The following is a 20525-nucleotide window of genomic DNA, read 5'->3' on the forward strand; positions in this document are numbered from 1 at the left end:
TGTTGGAGGACCTCTGGAGGCATTTGCTATTATGCCAGCTAGACCTTAGGCTGACTAAATGCTCACACCTGAGCTTGATTGAGTGATTAGCACTGCCTCCTTTATAGAGTAAATTTTTTTGTATGCCCTGAAGAAGGCCGACAGCTAGGCCGAAACATGTTGGCAGTTTTTTATTGTTCAAACATGAACTAAGCAATATATTCAAGCTTTTTTTTTATATATGAAGAGTGCCTTGGACTTGTTTTTCTAATTGTAATTATAATTGGGGAGGGGGGGGGGGCAACTCACTCTGATTCAAATAATGTGTCATTTATATTGTTGAGAAGTGGAAATATGGTTTGTGTGATTAGATCTGGGTCACATATCAAAAAGATTTCTTACCCATAATCCATCAGATCCCATCCTATACAATTTAGTAAATCTGAATATAACTAGATTATGCGATCTCTTCAGGGAAGCATATTGGATCTGACGTGTTCTGATTCTGTTGATATGCACGGGGATAGTAATCAAAAGGCTGTACTGTAGGTCGTCATTTTCACAATAACAGCAGTTCTAACATGTACGGTACTTTTACATCAACATACCTTCTGTAAACAATGCAATGGGAAAATACCATTTTCATTGTACTGCATCTTTAAACACATTCAACAAAGGACCCATATTTGAGTATATTCTTGTATTGGGACCCAGGCTAATTTAATTAACTTGGACATCTTGTCATGTGGGGGAAACCCTGTGTGAGAGTCGTTAATAAGATCTACTGACTGTAGTCCTCTCTGCAGATTTGAGGGGCAAAGCAGGAGAAAGGCAATAACTTGGCTCTCTACCACCAGCCTTGTAATATGAACTAATTGCTCCCTGTCTGTAATATCGTTGCTGTCGGGACAAAACTTCATAACTCCATTTTTTTAATTATTTTTTTTTATATAAATCAACTCCGTAGATCATCCTCCATATGTGTGTGTGGGTTTTACAACGTTTAAACAATGGGAACGCATTAAACCGATCATCTGTCTAAACCTCCTAACTCTATTCACCCTCAAATCTGTGTTCGTTTTTTTCATCTGCTGAAAAGTTGGGTTTTTGGAGTTATGAGGTTTTGTCCCGACAGCAGCGATATGCTGATCTGATACACGTTAATGAGTACAGCTGTATAGATACCCACTAATCATCAAAATTAAAAAAAGAGCATTTAAAAAAAAAAAGAGAGAGAGAGATAGAGATAGAGATAGAGATAGAGATAGATAGATAGATAGATAGATAGATAGATAGATAGATAGATAGATAGATAGATAGATAGATAGATAGATAGATAGATAGATAGATAGATTTGATTCAGGGATGACTTTGATCTGAGACTAAAATAACACTACCCGAGGCTGCAGTCTCGACTCCCGGAGTCAGCATTGCTTGGGGCTTGGGCTGATCGCTATACTAACTCGTTTGGCTGGGTTAGGGGGAGGGAAGCCGTGGGTGGGAAACTGGCGTTGTGGACAGCGACGCCTACAGGTCAGGTCTGGGCGCTTGCTCAGCGGAGGCAGGACTTGAGGAAGGCAGCGTGACCTCCCATGCGTTACACTTCACCAATGAGAGCCCTCGCTGCCAGGTGAGAAGAGAGCCACTGGCTGTCGCCGCACGTGTCGGAGGAAGCGTGCGGATACTTCAGGGTTCCCTAGCACCGACCAGTAGGAGAACATGCGCACAACAACCAGGTAGGGGAGGGGGGGGGGATTGGCACAACGGCTAAATTGGGACGGGGAGAAAACAGAGAAAAATCGGAGAAAGAGAGATAAAAAATAAATAAAAAAAAAATACTACCCACCTGTCTGTGCTTTTGGAGGGAAACACACAGCCTTGCTTTAAAGGAATGACGTGTATCATTAATTACTGTGATCTATGCCGTCATAATGAAACAATAATGGGTGCCCACCATCGCGAAGAAGAGACACCATGACATAATTAATGACTTTACAGCTCAGCGTGTCAGCGCAATCTTTATCAGTTCATTACATGCCCTCACTCTGCATATTAGGAAGTGCCATTATCTTGTCAACATTGAAAATGAGGGCCCACCCTCAATTGTATCACGATAATAAATAAAGGTTGATGATGATGATGATTAGGTAACCATCACTATTCATGCACTGAAAAAAGGAATATAGTACATGTTATATATAGAATTAATATAAGTAAATTATAGATAATAAAGTATTCCCTCTGAGCACGTCATATGACCATTTATTTATTTAAAAAACACCATCCAAGCAATGCCTAGCCAGCCATCAAAGCAACGTATCAAACAACCCTCACAGCAAGCAGAATTACCCCTGCACTCGCAAGAAAAAGAAAAGAGGCTTCTAAGGAGACAGTCTAGGCTTTAAGGGTGTCTTATCCAGGGTTCTCTCCAGCTCTCAAGTACCCGGCTTGCCTATTGATCGAAGTGAACGCTCATCTGGAGTGGCATACCCCCACCCCCTGCCCCCCCCCTTCACCACCCCCCACCCCCTGATGCTTTTGACCCAGATGCTAATGATAGCCATTAAGGGTGCGCTGGTTTAATGACACGGCGGAGTCGTAAACGCGGCGTGACGGAGCCGAGTGTTTCCATGTGAAGTGATGGTGTAATGGGATTAACGCGCCATACCTAAACCCACTATCTAGATAAGCTAAATGAGACCCCATTCAAGACGCATCGCCGCAGACAATGAGATGAAGAGGAGGGGCCAGGGGTGTGTGCGCCTGTGCGTGCATGTGTGTCGATGGAGATTGCTCTCCTTGCACTCAATTGAACTATATCAAACCACACCCTCTTTTCTTGATCCTCCAATCACAATTATTGCTCCCCCCTGACGGTTTGTCTGAGGGAAGTGACCATTGTGATTGGAGGATCAAGAAAAGAGGGCGTGGTTTGAGATAGGTCAATCTCTCTCTCTCTCTCTCTCTCTCTCTCTCTCTCTCTCTCTCGCTCTCTCTCTCTCTCTCTCTCTCTTTCTCTCTCTCTCTCTCTCCATCTCATGATCGTGTTGCACTTGTTGTAAATCTCTCTTGATAAGGTTTGACTGCAAAATGTCTCTCAAAATAATCCTCATGTCATGTCACAGACAAAAAGGGAGAATACTGTGCTATCTGATACAAGTCAAATGTTGGTCTCTATGCTATAATGCATCTGAGAACCACTCTGAGAATGCAATACTTACACAGAACCAACACCAACTGTGCATACACATCTATCCACAGCCAATAGTATTCCAGGGTTTTAAAGGGATGATTTTTGGAACTGTAGCTCTATTTCTTACTTAATGATGATGTTGATTGGTAGAGTTTTGACTTAATGATGATGTTGATTGGTAGAGTTTTGACTTAATGATGATGTTGATTGGTAGAGTTTTGACTTAATGATGATGTTGATTGGTAAGGTTTTGACTTAATGATGCTGTTGATTGGTAGAGTTTTGACTTAATGATGCTGTTGATTGGTAGAGTTTTGACTTAATGATGCTGTTGATTGGTAGGGTTTTGACTTAATGATGCTGTTGATTGGTAGAGTTTTGACTTAATGATGCTGTTGATTGGTAGAGTTTTGACTTAATGATGCTGTTGATTGGTAGAGTTTTGACTTAATGATGATGTTGATTGGTAGAGTTTCTCAGCACAATCCAATGATGAGCTGTTCCTCATACCAGCTCTGGATAGTTGGCCACAAACCAATGAAAAGTCAATGGGGTCACACTCCCGTCTGTGCGAGCTGACAGTGTGGTTCTCAGTGAGCATCAGGCAGCTTGTACAGCTTGTGCAGATGGCAGCGTGACCCCATTGCATTGGTTTGTGGCTAACTAGCTGGAGCTAATATGAGGAACAGCATGGATTGTGCTGAGAAAGGACTCCAGCAATCAACATCATCCTCTTTACAGTGGTAAGTAAAGAAAACAGGGCTATGATTCCAGAAATCACAGCTGTCCTTATATAATACAATATTATTTGGAAGTAAATCAAATCAAATCAAATAGAATTTATTTGTAAGGCCCGACAACACACGCTAATGTCCCCATGGGCCGGACACGTCTTGTTTAAACAAGTCAAGAAGAAACATCACAATAAATCAAGAACAAAAACAAAAACACCATGAAGTCCAAAAAAAATCTAAAATAAATGAATGCAACACTCCCAGACATACCCCACGCGAAGGTAAGGAAAACCTTACGCACTAAAACCTAGCAATAGGAAAAAATGCACCACAGGCAATGTGGAGGCGAGAAACCTTAGAAGGGCCATTCAAGGGGGGATCTCCCTTCTTAGATGTGATAGTAGTGTTGCAATAAAAGAGGCAAAATAGTTGGTAAGCATGCACATATACGCGTAATGAAACACAGATAAGTGCATGCAATAGCAACTGAAGTAATATGCCACATTTTGACACACGCCATCTCCTAAATCATCACTATGCCATTATCATCATGCTAACATATGCAGTTACAGCCCTTGTTCCATGCTTTGATGTCTCTGTTGAATAATGTATGCTTTAGATGTATACTGGCAGTTGTGGTAAATTCCATACCATGTGTAACTAATCAGATTTTTATGGATAGCAGGAAGACGAGTGTAACCCCAGTCACTAATGAGTTACATGTAAACAGTGTGAGAGGGTGGGAGCTTGTATTCCTGGGGGGTGAAGATCTCGCGGCACAACTGGTAGCCACTCCTCAAGCTCTTTCCATTATTATCAAGCTTTTATCGAGTGATCTTCTCTACGGGTCCAGGACAAGTGTGCCATGACTGCTGTCTCGAAACTGCAATGTGGGACGACTGGGTAGTGTAGAGGTCTAAGCACTCGCCTACAGTGATGCCACAGATTACTTGTAAAAGTAATCCGATTACTGATTACTGATTACTCCTTTAAAAAGTAATCCAAGTTACTTTACTGATTACTTGATTATCAGAGTAACTTAGTTACTTTGAAAGTAACTAGGTTACGAAGTCGTCGTTCCCCCAACAGTTTTTTTTAAACGCTTTATTGAAAGTGCATAAATTGTTTTTAACTTGTTTCTCTGCACATAACGTAAATTGTTAAACTAGTGCTTCAGCTTCTGTACCATCAAGTATGGTAAAGCAACAGTCTATGATGCTCACAGCATTAGAGCAGCCAGCCAGTGGTTTTACAAAACCAGTGTATCCATTCACATCTAACAAATGCAGGCTGAACTATTCAATTATATCAACTGTAACTATTAAATTGTTTTTATAAATGTCTCTCTATAAACATACAAGCAGTCTCTCTTTAACATGTAAATTAACTGTAAATCTGGCAAATAAGAGCTTTTCTCTCTCTCTCTCTCTCTCTCTCTCTCTCTCTCTCTCTCTCACCCCTCTCTCTCTCTCTCTCTCTCTCTCTCTCTCTCTCTCTCTCGCTCACCCCTCTCTCTCTCTCTCTCTCTCTCTCTCTCTCTCTCACCCCATGCCTCTTTCTCTCCAACCCCACCCAGACAGCCTACATCTCTAATATAATAATAATAATAATAATAATAATAATAATAATAATAATAATAATAATAATAATAATAATAATAATAATAATAATAATAATAATAATTATTATTATTATTATAATATAATCCCTTCTCTCCCTCTCTGTGTGTATGTGTGTGCGCGTGTGTGCGTGTGCTTGTGCTTGTGTGTGTGTGTGCGTGTGCGTGTGTGTGTGTGTGTGTCTCTCTCCCCTCTCTCTGTCACTCGTGTTCTCCCACCTGAAGAACTGTGGGAGAGCATTAGAGCAGCCAGCCAGTGGTTTTACAAAACCAGTGTATCCATTCACATCTAACAAATGCAGGCTGAACTATTCAATTATATCAACTGTAACTATTAAATTGTTTTTATAAATGTCTCTCTAGTCTTCTTGCGGTTTCACTTCGTTTAGACAAGCGTTTTGGGGTGGAATTCTCAGACGAATGCAACGGCCAACGGAGCCCTGCTGTCAGACGATTGGCGCATATGTCACATGACGTGCTGTGAAGACCCGCCCTACTCTGCCTCTGATTCGCAGACTGTGGATGGGGAATGTGATTGGGCCAAAGCAGAGTCACTCACAGACAGAGAGTCCAGTCACGCCGCGAGGACACATTCTTGTGTAACCCTTTCACTGCCACACCACGTCACTCCCAAATAAGAAAAACAGCTCAAAAATGTATTTTTGACTGTCGAAAACGAAATAAAATACTGCATTCCGCATGCATTATGAATTTATGATGAGATAGTAACGAAATAGTAATGCACAGCCACTTGGACAAGTAACTGCAATCAGATTACTGGCTTTTAAAGATTAACGCGTTAGATTACTATTTTCGGGGGAAAGTAATCAGATTACAATAACGCGTTACTTAGTAACGCGTTACCGGCATCACTGCTCGCCTACCACCGCTAGAGACTCTGGGTTCAATTCCCACTGTCAGTGGTACCTCCGGCTTGGTCAGTTGTCCCTACGAACATTGGCAGTGTTCGCGGGTGGGAAGCCAGTGGGGTACGAGTCCTGGTTGTTGTAATAGCGCCTCCTACTGGTCAACTGGGGCACCTGTTCGGCATGGAGGGGATCTGGGGGAGATAGTGTGAACCTCCACCCGCGTTACGCCCTCCCAGTGATACTCCTGTCAGGTGTAAAGAAGCGGCTGGTGTATCGGAGGCGACATGTGTCTACACCAGGGGTTCCCAATTCATTTTCTGCCCGGTCCACTTTCTAGGATTCAAATGACTTGGCGGGGCCAATCCCAACCCCCTCACCCCTCCCTCATTCAAAATGCAGACATAGGCTACTTGAGAAGAACAGAGTTTACAGAACAGCTTGTCATTTCAGTTGCATGAAATTCCTTTCAGTTGCATGAAATGCAAGTCCAACATTCAATAACCATTTGAGTTTTTCTGTTATATGAAGGAGCATGACATGCGTGCCTTTATAGCCTACTGCTGGAAACCCTTTAACGCAGGCCTAGACTTTCCTGAAATAAAGAATTGAATTGCCCGCGGCAGAGAAGCGCAACACTTGTTTGTTTAACACAAATAAAAACAGGCTATTAACCAAATGGAAACTAGATATACAGGACCGCTTCGAATGTAACAATTAGCATACATTTCAAACAAGTCTAACAACCAAAATAATAATATTCGTATCAAGCAGAAACCATGGGATGGAAATCAGAGCGTGTCAATGTGAAAAGTTGCATCTCCGCTCAAATGAGTTTTCGAAAGTTCGGCTGATATGACGTTGTGGCAAGGCGGAGGCACTTTGTTGACTTTTGATGAAGTTCATTGTGGAGAAGCTGGACTCGCAGGTGTATGTCGATCCACACATGGTCAGGAAGAACATTGCCAGCCATTTAATGTTGGACTCGGACACGATGTTGGACCAGAATTCACAAACTGTCACGTCACGGTGTTGCGCTTTCAGCACCTCTGAAGTGGACAGCTTCACCATCTCCAGTTGGAGAGCTCCTTTGTGTCCTTCCTGTTTCATAATAAAAGTTATCTGCGCTACGAAATTCATAATACAAGTGGCAGCTATTTTCATAGGAGAATATTTTACATAGTATATATTTTTTTGCGTTTGATTAATATAACTTTTCCGGGCCAAATTAAAATGCCTCGCGGGCCTGATGTGGTGAGAAGTCCGTTCACCTTGATAACAGGGACAAACAAGACTAATGAGACCTGACCCATATCTCTTTGAACGGGGAGTCATCCATATCTAAGAAATCCATCTTACATTTCATTGTTTTTCTTTCATATTTGAAGTCACTGGCAAACAGATGACAACACAGAAGAATGGTTAATTTGATTAAAAATATATATATATATTTTGTGATAGACCAGCCTCTATGCTTCTGCCTAGTCCTTAGTTATCATGGAAACCACTCACTACGTGAATACTGTAAACCTCAAGACTAAGTAGATTATAGTTTTACTCAACATAAACCCACATCACATTTAATTATTTTCTCTGAATGTGTTTGTTTTGTAGCAAGTATTTCCTTGTTGCCACCATCTTCTGCCATTCAAAACTGCCCCAGTGCTCTGTGTCCTCATTATATAGACTGTCTCTGGTATAAACACAAGTGTCTCGCCACAGGTGGGCCTCAAAAGTAACAGTCAAATGAGTCTTCCAGCGTGAGAATAATCGTGCACATACCAAAATTCAGTTAATGTCTTCCAACTGATGTCTTTCATGGGGTCTAGTAGGCTTATGTTTTAAAGGTGGAATCTGTAATGTTGTCAAACAGTGACCTCTAGGCAAAGTAAACAAAGTGCAATACCAAGCGAGACACTTTTGCCTACAGGTCACTGTTTCACGACATTACAGATTCTACCTTTAAGGTATAATATTACCAACATGTATTTTCTCATATTTAACTCTAGTTATCATGGTATCTTTTGGTAAAACGTTGAATTTCCTCCACTCAGGCGTTCCTAGTTTGAAAGATAATTGAATTGTCATAAAGGACTATAAGCTACTTGACTTGCACTTTGTTTTATTTCTCTGTTCATTCACACAGGGGAGAGTTGCTGAGTGTGTACATTCACACCCAGGAGGTGCTGAGTAAAACTATAGTTGCACTGTTGTTAACAGATGATGCAGTGTAATTATACATCAATGACAGGCTTTGTTTTCTCTCAGAGCTCAAATGGATGGATATCATTCCATTAGGACATTAATTGTCAACTGCCTTTTGAACTAGAAAAAACAATTCCTGCTTCGATTTAGGTTAAAGACTAATGAAACACATGCTCATGTTGCAAACCGAGTGGTTGATATTTTCACCCTGATGCACACTCTGCCCCACCCCCAATGTCACGTACCTCTTTTATTGACAGACAGGCTTTGATATTACTTCCAAAAAGGCACCACGGACTGGGGTGGGGCAAAGTGTGCAATATCAAGGGGCAGCAAAATTACCATGTGTTTAGTTATTCTTTAACAAAAATGTCTCATAAGCAGCGGCGCCAGATAATTGTGATTGGGGGAGCTACGGGGGGCTGGATTGTTTATAGCAGGTGCTAATGAATAGTAATGCAACAAACAATAACAAATAACAGAAAAACGAGATTCAATGATTCCGTGCTAATATGCTATATAATTGAAAATGCACGTTACTAAATGTTTAGCGTTATACACCAATGCAAGCACAATTAATTCCGTGAATTTAGAATGAACAAATCAAATGCATACAAAGAGTTTATGACAACAAGCATGAACAAACACAATCCAAATCATAGTCACCACAGAAAGTATCTGTGGACTTCGACTTCTCCAGTGCCTTCAACACCATCCAGCCGTCACTGCTAGCGGAAAAGCTCACCGTGATGCAGCTGGAGCACGGCTTGGTGGCCTGGATCAAGGACTACCTCACTGACAGACCGCAGTACGTCAGACTAAAGGATAGTTAGTCTGATGTACTGGTGAGCAACACCGGCGCCCCCCAAGGAACTGTGCTGTCACCCTTACTTTTCACCCTCTATACCTCAGACTTCTGCCACAACTCAAGCAGGTGCCACCTGCAGAAGTTCTCTGACGACTCCTCCATCGTAAGCTACATCACTGACGACGATCAGGAGGAGTATAGAGCCCTGGTGGAGAGCTTTGTGGGGTGGAGTGAGAGCAACCACCTCCAACTCAACACCAGTAAAACAAAGGAGCTGGTGGTGGACTTCCGAAGGGGCAGGAAGAGCCCCCCCTTATATGGTGGAGTCATATAAGTTCCTTGGGGTACACCTGAACAATAAACTGGACTGGTCGGACAACACAGAGGCCCTCTACAGGAAGGGACAGAGCGGGCTGTTCTTCCTGAGGAGACTCAGGTCCTTCAATGTTTGCAATAGACTGCTGCAGTCATTCTACCAGTCTGTAGTGGCCAGCGCCCTCTTCTATGCTGTGGCATGCTGGGGGGGCTACATCAACTCGAGGGACACCAACAAACTGAACAAGCTGGTGAGGAAGGCTAGCTCTGTGGTGGGAGTCACGCTGGTCAGACTAGAGGATTTGGATGGAGTCAAACGCACACATTTCAGCACTATAGGAAATGAACAGCGACCGACACACACAGTTCTTTGTGATATATGCTTTCTTATGTTCAATAGGTGTATGTTATCTTGTGTATGTGTATGTGTATGTTATTGGACCCCAGGAAGACTAGCTGCCGCTAAGGCGTCAGCTAATGGGGATCCGTTTAAATAAACACACACACACACACACACACACACACACACACACACACACACACACACACACACACACACACACACACACACACACACACACACACACACACACACACACACACACACACACACACACACACAACGCGGCATACCGTTAACAAGCCAAACAAGTTCTATTATCGTTACCCACGAAAAAACAACTGTAGCACTGGCTAGAGTTGAATATGGTAATGCAGAGCAATCTTACGTTACTGTGGAAACAGGAATACACAACTCCTGCTAGCAAGCAGCTGCCTGCCAGCTGTAGCTAGCCCGAGGCACACAGCACATGACAGAGGTAGCCTATTTTCAGCTTGCGACGCTAACTTACAATATGAATGCAGCTCGTTCAGACAGTGACCACTGCTGCCTGGGTGCAGTGATTTCATCACTTTTTTTTTTCTTTTTTTTTTTAAACAAACATATAAACAAACATGACAACACACGATAAGATATACAAGCATTAATTGTCAGGGCACATCCAATGAGATCACATTTTAGTTAGTTGTCTTATATAAGATATACCCCTAATACCTGTTATCTAAAAAAACCTACATACATATGCTCAGCTCGAACCCCCCCCTCCCGGACCCCACCTTGAGAAGTACCTCCACTATCCCTCGCACCTAACCAGACACTACCATTATAAGCTAGCTTTTATTCTCTCCACCACTTCTAACCACATTGACATTTTGGATTCATTGAGACCCAGAATTCTTGCTGTAGATATTTCATGGTAAATTACATCGAGATATGTAAGAAACCAAACTTTACGGCACATTTTTTCCGGTTGAAACCAGCGTGATGCGATCAGCTTCTTGGCTACTGTGATACCCGATAAAACCAATCTCTTTAGCTGTGGATTCACTGCAAACTCAAAAACATCATTCAATAGTAATACCGAGGGGTGTACAGGTATATTCCAAGATACGAGTTTTGATATTTGTTGGGTCACATCTTTCCAGAATGCCTTAACTGGTGAGCAGTCCCAATACATGTGCATAAATGTCCCTTCGTCCCCATTTGTACATTGGGTGCATTTGGAATCTTGTTTAAGCCCCATTCGGCACAGTCTTATAGGAGTCAAGTATGTCCTGTGAATATAGTTAAGATTGATTTGTTGATGATCCGGGTTCCTTGATGTAAGTCAGACATTTGCCCAGGCTCCTTGCCAATCAAAGTCATTTTCCAGGTCTGGTATATCCCTCCTCCAGACAGAGTCAAGTTGAAGGGTTTCATACGAGGACGTTAGTAATTGATGATAAAATTCTGAAACAAAACCTCTCGATGTCTCTCTTGCGTAGAAGAATTTGTGGTATCTGTGGTGTTCAATTGGTCTGTCTAATGGAACACCGTGAGACTTCAAACATAGCTCTAACTGTTTGTGAAAAAGCCATGTGGACTTGGTGAGATTAAATTTTTTGCGTATTTCTTTATCACTACAAAAACCCTGTTTGTTAAAAACATCCCCTAATGAGTGTATGCCTTGCTCTTCCCATATAGGGAATCTTATAGGTCGTTTACCAATTAAGAGTGCATTGTTATTGAATAAGGGAGTATGATTGTGCCATTTTTGTGGGTTAGGATTTTTTTTTTGTGATTCACGCCATATCCGGATCGCATGAGTAATTATGGGGCCAAATTCTCGTTCACAGTGCTTGATTGGTAGTTTAGTGTATGCTATGTCCTTCAGTCTATGTGGGGCTACTATGTTTTCTTCTATTTTTCTCCAGGATGCTAATGCTTGGGAGTCAAACCATGTTGTCAATGGACTTAATGTGTACGCCTTAAAATATAGGAAAAAATCTGGAAATGCCATGCCACCATCTGCTTTATTTCTCTGTGCGGTGGATCTTTTTATACGTGGTGGTTTGTTATTCCAAATAAATTTGTATGTGAAGGAGTGTAATCTTTTCCAGTAACCCTCTGGAGGGGGTAACGGTAGCATTGAACTGAAGAAGTTGATTTTAGGTAGTACATCCATCTTAACTATTGATATCCGTGCTTGTACTGTGTTTTTAAGTTTTGCCCATCTATCAAGGTCGTCTTTGATTTTGTTTTGGATTTTTGTGTAGTTGTGCTTCACCGTTTGTCTTATGGTAGGGAATATTTCCACTCCCAAGCATCTGAAATGTTTTACCATCGGTATCTGTCCTGGGAGGGTTGTATCTTTTTTTGCAGGGGTGTTAAGTGGAAGGAAAGCCGACTTCGGCCAATTTATCTTAAATCCCGATAAATCACCAAAGTCCTCAATCAACTTCAGCAGATGAGGCAATGTGGTGTTGGGGTTTTGCATGAACAATATTACATCGTCCGCATATAAACGAATTTTTTGTTGTGTGCCCTTGATTACGATTGGTTCTATGGATTGGGATTGTCTTATATATTGTGCTAAAGGCTCTAATGATAGATTGAACAGTCCGGGACTAAGAGGACAACCCTGTCTGGCAGAGCGTGATACCGGAAATATTTGGGAGATGATTGTGCCTGTTGTAATCATGGCCGATGGGTCTTTGTATAATACTTTAATCATATCGATGAATCCTTTTCCTAACCCCATCCTTTCTAGCACTGCCCACAGATATGACCATTCCAGCCTGTCAAAGGCCTTCATAGCATCCAGGGACAGCATCGCCTTAGGTATGGTGTCCTCCTTGTCGGCATCAAGTACGTGCAGTATTCGTCTTATGTTCTCAGTGATCAGGCGGCCTCCTATGAAGCCAGTTTGGTCCGGGTGAACTAAAGACGTCATATGCTTTTGTAATCTGATGGCTAATACCTTAGAGTACAGTTTGATATCTGTTCCGAGGAGGCTTAAAGGTCTATAACTACCGCACTCGTTGGGGTCTTTGTCTTTTTTAAGGAGGACTGTTATGAGTGCAATATTGTCATTCTTATGGAAGTTCCCCTCCTTGACTGAGTATAAGATCATATTTAGTAATAAGGGGCCAATTATGTCCCAACAAGAAAGGTACATTTCTGATGGGAAACCGTCTCTTCCAGGAGCCTTACCACTTTTCATTGCGGTTATGGCCTTCTTGAGTTCCTCTAGTGTGATCGGTGTTTCTAACTGTTTAGCGTCATCCTCTGAAAGTTTAGGGAGAATAATTTGATTAAGAAATGTGTCCATTTTGTTTTGATCGAAGGACGTTTCTGATTTATATAAGTCGGAGTAGAATACTTGAATGTATCGTTTATTTTTTACAGGATCTGTTACAAGTACTTGTTGTGCTCTAATGGTAGTTATATCTGCAAATGTTGCATTAATTCTTAATCGCATGGCTAATAGGTGGCTGGGTTTGGAACCATGGGAGTACTGCTGTTGTCTTGTGCTGCGTATTTGTATTTCCGATTGTTGTCTGTATATGGCATTGATCTCTATTTTTAGTACGTTAACTTGATTTTCTAGTCGAGTTGAGTTGTTGTATTTCAGAGAATTAAATAACGTTGAGTAAAGCGTTTCCATCACCTTAAAAGCGCTGTTGTTTTTTGAAAAAGGTGATGAAATCACTGCGCCCAAACAACAGTGGTTCGGCAAAAAATAGTTCCAAGTATGTATCTGCTTAGAAAACGAAAATGTCTAATATATATATATATTTTTCTCCATGTGGTAAATACACAGGTCACAACATGTTTACAGGAAAGTTTTGGAGTTGTATTTGGAGTGTATTTCGTGACTGTTGGGAACTAGGCTACACTGGCACACCTACTTCCAGTGAATGGCGCTAAGCTAGGCTAATGGTGCGGCTGTTCCCTAAGCCCAATGCATGCACAGAGAAGAAAAGGGTATGTACTGCTCCAGGGTAGATGGCAAATAAGCGAATTCCCCAAAAGGTTGGCGTGTTTCTTTAAGACTCCGCTAGCCCCACCCCCCCCCACCCCCCCCCCCCCCCCCCCACACTAACATAAATACTTACTGGTGAGCAAAACACCGGCATCCCCCAAGGAACTGAGGCTGTGACCCTTCCTCTCAGCCCCCCCCCCCCCCCCCCCCCGCCGCCCACTGCTCATAAGAAATGACAGGCACGCGGCTTAGCAGAATGTAAGGAGGGTTTCTTACTGGTGTTGCGGTAGGGGGCCCGTGTCTGGCCCTGGCCCAGGCTCCTCATGGGACCCTTGTTGTGGTAGACACGCTCCTCATAGATGGGATCTATATGGTGCTCAGGTGACCCCAGGGGCCTCAGGGGCTCCTGACTGTGCTGACTGCTGTAAGATCCACGGGAGCCTGGGGGGAGAGGGGAGGAGGGAGGGAGGGGAGGGAGGGAGGGGAGGGAGGAAGGAGGGGAGGGGGAGGGAGGGAGGGAGGGAGGGAGGGAGGGAGGGAGGGAGGGGTAAAGGGACAGGGGCAGGGAACAAAGAAGGAAGGAAAGGAGATAGGGAGGGAGGGATGACGAAAATGTATTCATCATTTTACACAAGGAAAATGTAATTCCTCCTAGATACACACACATTGCACTTCTTCAGATAGGTCAGAGGTCACCCGCAGCACAGCACAATGCTTCTGAAGCCATTTGGGGTTTCAGTGGCTTGCTCAAGAGCACTTTGACAGAGATGGCAGGAACCATAGATGTTATACCAGACATCCAGGGCCGCCGCTAGGGGCGTGCAAGCAGTGCAATTCTCGCTTCCCTAGGGCCTCGCGAGAAGAGAAGAAGAATTTTTTTTTATTTGATTATCTTTTTTTTATATATATATATATATATATATAAAAATTAAAATAAAATATAATGTTATTTAACAATCACTTTCCATCACAGACCCGAACATCTAGTTTTGCTTACAGGTGTCTAATGTGACTTACATCCATCCATGCTTAGTTATTATATATATTTCACATTAGACCGGCTGCCTCACTATGCCTGCTGCGACCTGCGAGTGCGACAGGCAGCGTGCGTCCGTCACGGCGTCACCATCACCTATCTGCATATAAAAAGCTGCCAGCGCTGGCACGTGGACTGTCCTCTCACAGCTCACAGCCAGGTGTGGTGTAACTACTAAGGTGGAGACTGAGTCAGAGAGTGGTGTAAAAAAATGACTGTGAGCACGCTAACGTGCATCCATTTCAAATAGCGTGTTAAAGTGTGCGTGTTAGAACGTTCAGTCGGGGAGTCAGCAGAGAGCAGGCTAGCCATGTCGGCTAGTAGCTTAGCTAAAGGCCTTAGGCAGGGACAGCGAACAAGACATTAACTTTACTAGCTAGTTAGCTAACCTAGCTAACTAACTTTTATCGAGTGCTAACGTGTGGCAGATTAAACTAGGAACAGACTCCCAAGTTCATCAACTGCTAGATATTTGGACAATTATTTACCGGACCGCGCGCCACCCAAAAGACGGCACGGACGGAACACAGAGAAAAGTACCCCGCGTGGGATATCGAACCAACGTCGAGGTGGTGCCAAGACGGAGGGAGATACACAACGCTGTACATCGGAGGAGACGCAGTCAACTAAAGTAAGGGAAGTGAAAACGCTGTGTTGACTGTTTTCTGTGTGGAATCGCCGAATTCCACTGGTGCTAATGCTGCTAGTTTGAGCTAACTGGCTAAGTGGCTCTGCTAGCCAACAGAGTGCTAACACTGCTAGCTGCTTGCTGAGAGAGAGGAGGAAGCTAGCGTGGCTATCTGTGTGAAATGACAGCTCCTGAAATGTTTGTTGGATTTTTATGGATTTTTATAACCTCATTCTCCCTGTCTGACAAGGAATTGTACTACCAGTTGTCTGTAGTATCTAATCTGCTTTTAAAAAAAAAGTATCCTGTTTTGGGAACTTTTGTGAATTTGTCCCTCCGCTTTGTTACTAGCCCTGCTATCAATCCAGTCCAGAGTATAAGCTAACGTTATGATACAGAAGGCTAACGTTATGATGCAGAAGGGCTAACGTTATGATGCAGAAGGCTAACGTTATGATGCAGAAAGCTAACTTTATGATGCAGAAAGCTAACGCTATGATGCAGAAAGCTAACGTTTATGATGCAGAAAGCTAACTTTTGATACAAAAAGCTAACGTTATGATGCAGAAAGCTAACGCTATGATGCAGAAAGCTAACGTTTATGATGCAGAAAGCTAACTTTATGATGCAGAAAGCCAACGTTATGATACAGAAAGCTAAACTCTATGATGCAGAAAGCTAACGTTATGATGCAGAAAGCTAACGTTATGATACAGAGAAAGCTAACGTTATGATACAGAAGGCTAACGTTATGATGCAGAAAGCTAACTTTATGATGCAGAAAGCTAACGCTATGATGCAGAAAGCTAACGTTATGATGCAGAAAGCTAACGTTATGATACAGAAAGCTAACAAGGTTGTCATTCGAGAGGTAGTCTTCTCTCTCTCTCTACCTGTGTTGGCTGTGGCCTGAGGTGCTAGCTATCTGTGCTATTATTTAAGAATATGTTGACTGCTCTCCTGCTAGGAATACAGCAGATACAGCAGAGAGGAAGAGTAGTGTAGTTGTGGACGTCTCCCTTTTGACAGGCCGGATCGCAGCAGCGTACGGCGAGTTCAACAGTCTTTTGTCAACATTAACCTCTTAAACATCGCACAGCCCGAATGTGGGCCGTCACGCATGCTCGCACACATCGCGGCACTTTTCCATCGCCTGTTGGCTCCGGGCTGGATTTTCGGACCAATGACCCCCCGGCGATGAAAATTATTGGCCGCCTTTGTAGCCAAGGAGCGTCTGCTCCGAAAGCGATGCCAGACGAGTGCTGAGAGTGGGGGGGAAGGTGACACAAGAAGACGACGAAGTCCATTGTTTTGACGAGAGCCTCTGAATGAATGGGAGCAGACGGCCATTTTGAATAATCATGACACATTTTTAATGGTACACAACATTACAAAGATTGTTTGGGATTTGTATCAACTTTGGACCTGTATGACTATAAGACTTCAGGCTATGGAACAGTTAAGTTTTCCAGCTCCTACTGTACCTCTCAGCTGGAACCCAAACACAGGCATCTGGCAACAAGTAAACAGAAATGTAAGTACACAAAACGTTTACTTCTGTGTGTTCAAACCTCTGTAACTCTATTTCATTAGCACTCAATGTGATTTTTTATTATTTTTAATGTGTAAGAAACTTCAGAATGTTACCTTTCAAAAGAGACCAGACTCATGCATGTGCGATAAGTAATAATAAATCGCAAATTACTTTGGGTATGCAATAGTACAAAAAAAGTATATTAACTAGCGCCATTTTTGCCCGATGCTTAAGTGGTTAAGGGGGGGCCTCAAAAACAATGCTGATTTATTTTCCACATAATCTCACACACATCCCAAAAACCTTCAAATAGACCTTAAAGCCCAACCTCCAGGTTAAACCCTACTGATCAATTATGGGTAGTTTACATCATTGGTATATAATTTCATTATTTATTTTTTTCCATTTGACACCGGAAAATGCCACTCTGAAAGAGTTAAAAAGGTCACGCAGCACGAATAACATGCACAGCGCGAAACAAAAAAGCTTATCAAACGCCAACGTCACAACAGGACAACAGGTGCATATTAATGAGCCGAATCTAAAAAGCTTATCAGACGCTAGCACCTAGCAACGGCCGTGACGTCACTTCAGGAAACGTATGCCTTATGTCCGTCCGGGTCATAGTACTAGATCAATGGTGGCTCACTCGGTGCATCACAGTTAGCCTATATCTCCGCCGTCCCTGCTACACTCACTGATGTTAGCCTATAGCCCGCCGTCCCCTGCGGGTGGTTCTCTCCTCTTTGTGTGCCCCCGTCCCCGCGGAGGAGCTTGTGGACTCGACAACAGCGGCGGCCGCAGGGCGCCGGAGCCCGCAGCGCTAGTTAGCTCATAGCTATCGTGTAACACTAGCCTTTACGGGCCTCGAGAGCACCCTATCGGCTGCCGCCGCCAGTCGCGTCCATGGGCCCCCCCGGCAGGGCCACCCGTGGGGACGGGGTGTACTAGAGAGGAGAGAACCATTTTGGGTCGGCCGTTCATGCCGGCCAGCGAGCCGGATGTCGGGATATGTTGTTAGCACAATAGCTACCAAGCTAAGCTATGTTATCTACTAACGTTATAAACACAATATGTGTACAACGACACAATGATTTACATTATTACAAATATGGTAACGTGGTTGTGGCTTTTACAAATAGTGGTTAGCTTTAGAGATGGATGGATGGCTATAATCACGGAGCAATAGTGAGGGTGAAACAGATACATTTTCATTCGGGCTATTAGCAAGCATATATCTATGGTAGCAAGGCTCTCTGCCTGCCACTAGCTGTGTGACTCTCAGCGCCCCCTGGTGAGCCCCCCTGGTGCCCTGCACCTGTTGTGACGATCATTTCGATTACACACGCACGTTATGAAACCATTGATTAAAATATGCATGTGCGTGGTGATTGTGTTGGGCAGACAAAATGTTTGATAAAAACGCTAAAACTGGGTAAATTTCAATACTTTTTTTCCCCCTTCTTCATGAAAGCCACTGTTGGCCTAGTCCACATTGTTTATTGAACAAAAAATACAACGTGGAGGTTGACCTTTAATGTTTTCATACATTCATTTAGTTGGACAGTTATTGCGAGTAAATGAGTTTGAATATGTGATGTCATCAGGGACATTGATTCCTTGTGTTAATTACAGCTCAAATAAATGATAAAGGTAGCAGTCCCTATAAGAACAATGTATTGTTATTGCTTCATCTATATAATTTCCATGCGGCCATATTCAAACTCATTCACTCACAATGAGGTGAAGTGTCCCTGTGAGATGACGGAGGTGGACGGTGGGACGACAGTCATTTGAAATGGAAATCATTCCCAATTCTGCTACATGTTCATCAGGTGTTCTGTTGACAAAGGACTGCAGAGCCAGAGCCAGAGCCAACAGACATGGACGAGAGAGCCAGAGCCAACAGACATGGATGAGAGAGAGAGCCAACAGACATGGATGAGAGAGCCAGCGCCAACATACATGGATGCGAGAGAGAGAGCCCAACAGACATGGATGAGAGAGCCAGCGCCAACAGACATGGATGAGAGAGAGAGAGCCAACAGACATGGACGAGAGAGCCAGAGCCAACAGACATGGATGAGAGAGAGAGCCAACAGACATGGATGAGAGAGCCAGCGCCAACAGACATGGATGCGAGAGAGAGAGCCAACAGACATGGATGAGAGAGCCAGCGCCAACAGACCATGGGATGAGAGAGCCAGCGCCAACAGACATGGACGAGAGAGCCAGCGCCAACAGACATGGACGGAGAGAGAGAGAGAGCCAAACAGACACAATGGACTAGAGAGCCCAGCGCCAACAGACATGGACGAGAGAGCCAGCGCCAACAGACATGGACGAGAGAGCCAGCGCCAACAGACATGGATGAGAGAGCCAGCGCCAACAGACATGGATGAGAGAGCCAGCGCCAACAGACATGGATGAGAGAGCCAGCGCCAACAGACATGGACGAGAGAGCCAGCGCCAACAGACATGAACGAGAGAGCCAGCGCCAACAGACATGGACGAGAGAGAGAGAGAGCCAACAGACATGGACGAGAGAGAGAGAGAGCCAACATACATGGGATGCGAGAGAGAGAGAGATAGAGAGAGAGAGAGAGAGAGAGGAGAGAGAGAGAGAGAGAGAGAGAGAGATGAGAGAGAGAGAGAGAGAGAGTAGAGAGAGAGATTGGAAGCTAGAGAGAGAGAAAGAGACATCAAAAAGAGGAAATGGAGGGATAGGTGACAAAGCAATAGAGAAAAAGAGAGGAAGATAGAGAGAGACATCAGAAGGGGATGGAGAGAGAGAGAAGGGGTGACGAGAAGAGATGGAATGGTTGAGGAGAAAGCAAGATGAAAAAAAGAGAGATACAATGGTGAAGAGGGATTGAGTGACAGACAGCGAGAGCTAGGGATGGGTACCGTTCACATTTGAACCGATACCGGTACCGGTACCTGTGAATCGATACCGGTACCCCAACAGTACCTTTTTCGGTACTTTAGTCTCTAAAAATTTTATCTACCTACCTCAGTTGAAAAAAAAGAATGCCAAACTTAATATTCCAAACTTAATATTTAATAAATAAATAATGTATTATTATTACTTTATTATTAATAGAGAGAGAGAGATAGAGCACAACCAAGCCAGAGAGAGAGCACAACCAAGCCAGAGAGAGAGAGAGAGAGCACAACCAATACAGAGAGAGAGAGAGAGAGAGAGAGAGAGAGAGAGAGAGAGAGAGAGAGAGAGAGAGAGAGGAGAGAGAGAGAGAGAGAGAGAGAGAGAGAGAGAGAGAGAGCACAACCAAGCCAGAGAGAGA

At 43.4% G+C, this 20525-nt stretch overlaps 1 protein-coding gene across 1 annotated transcript in view; it reads right to left on the reverse strand.

Annotated features, from left to right (window-relative positions):
- The window catches only part of ctnnd2a (catenin (cadherin-associated protein), delta 2a), a gene marked incomplete at both ends in the record, with an annotated part of 886308 nt that overhangs the window by 505695 nt on the left and 360088 nt on the right, over nucleotides 1-20525 (reverse strand). The window contains one exon of the mRNA XM_084325908.1: nucleotides 14299-14463. Coding sequence (XP_084182034.1) covers nucleotides 14299-14463 — 165 coding nt within the window. The remainder of the gene's footprint in view (nucleotides 1-14298; nucleotides 14464-20525) is intronic.

This window comes from Notolepis coatsorum (assembly GCF_963971535.1).
Source record: "Notolepis coatsorum genome assembly, chromosome: 12".
Classification (NCBI taxonomy): Eukaryota; Metazoa; Chordata; class Actinopteri; order Aulopiformes; family Paralepididae; genus Notolepis; species Notolepis coatsorum.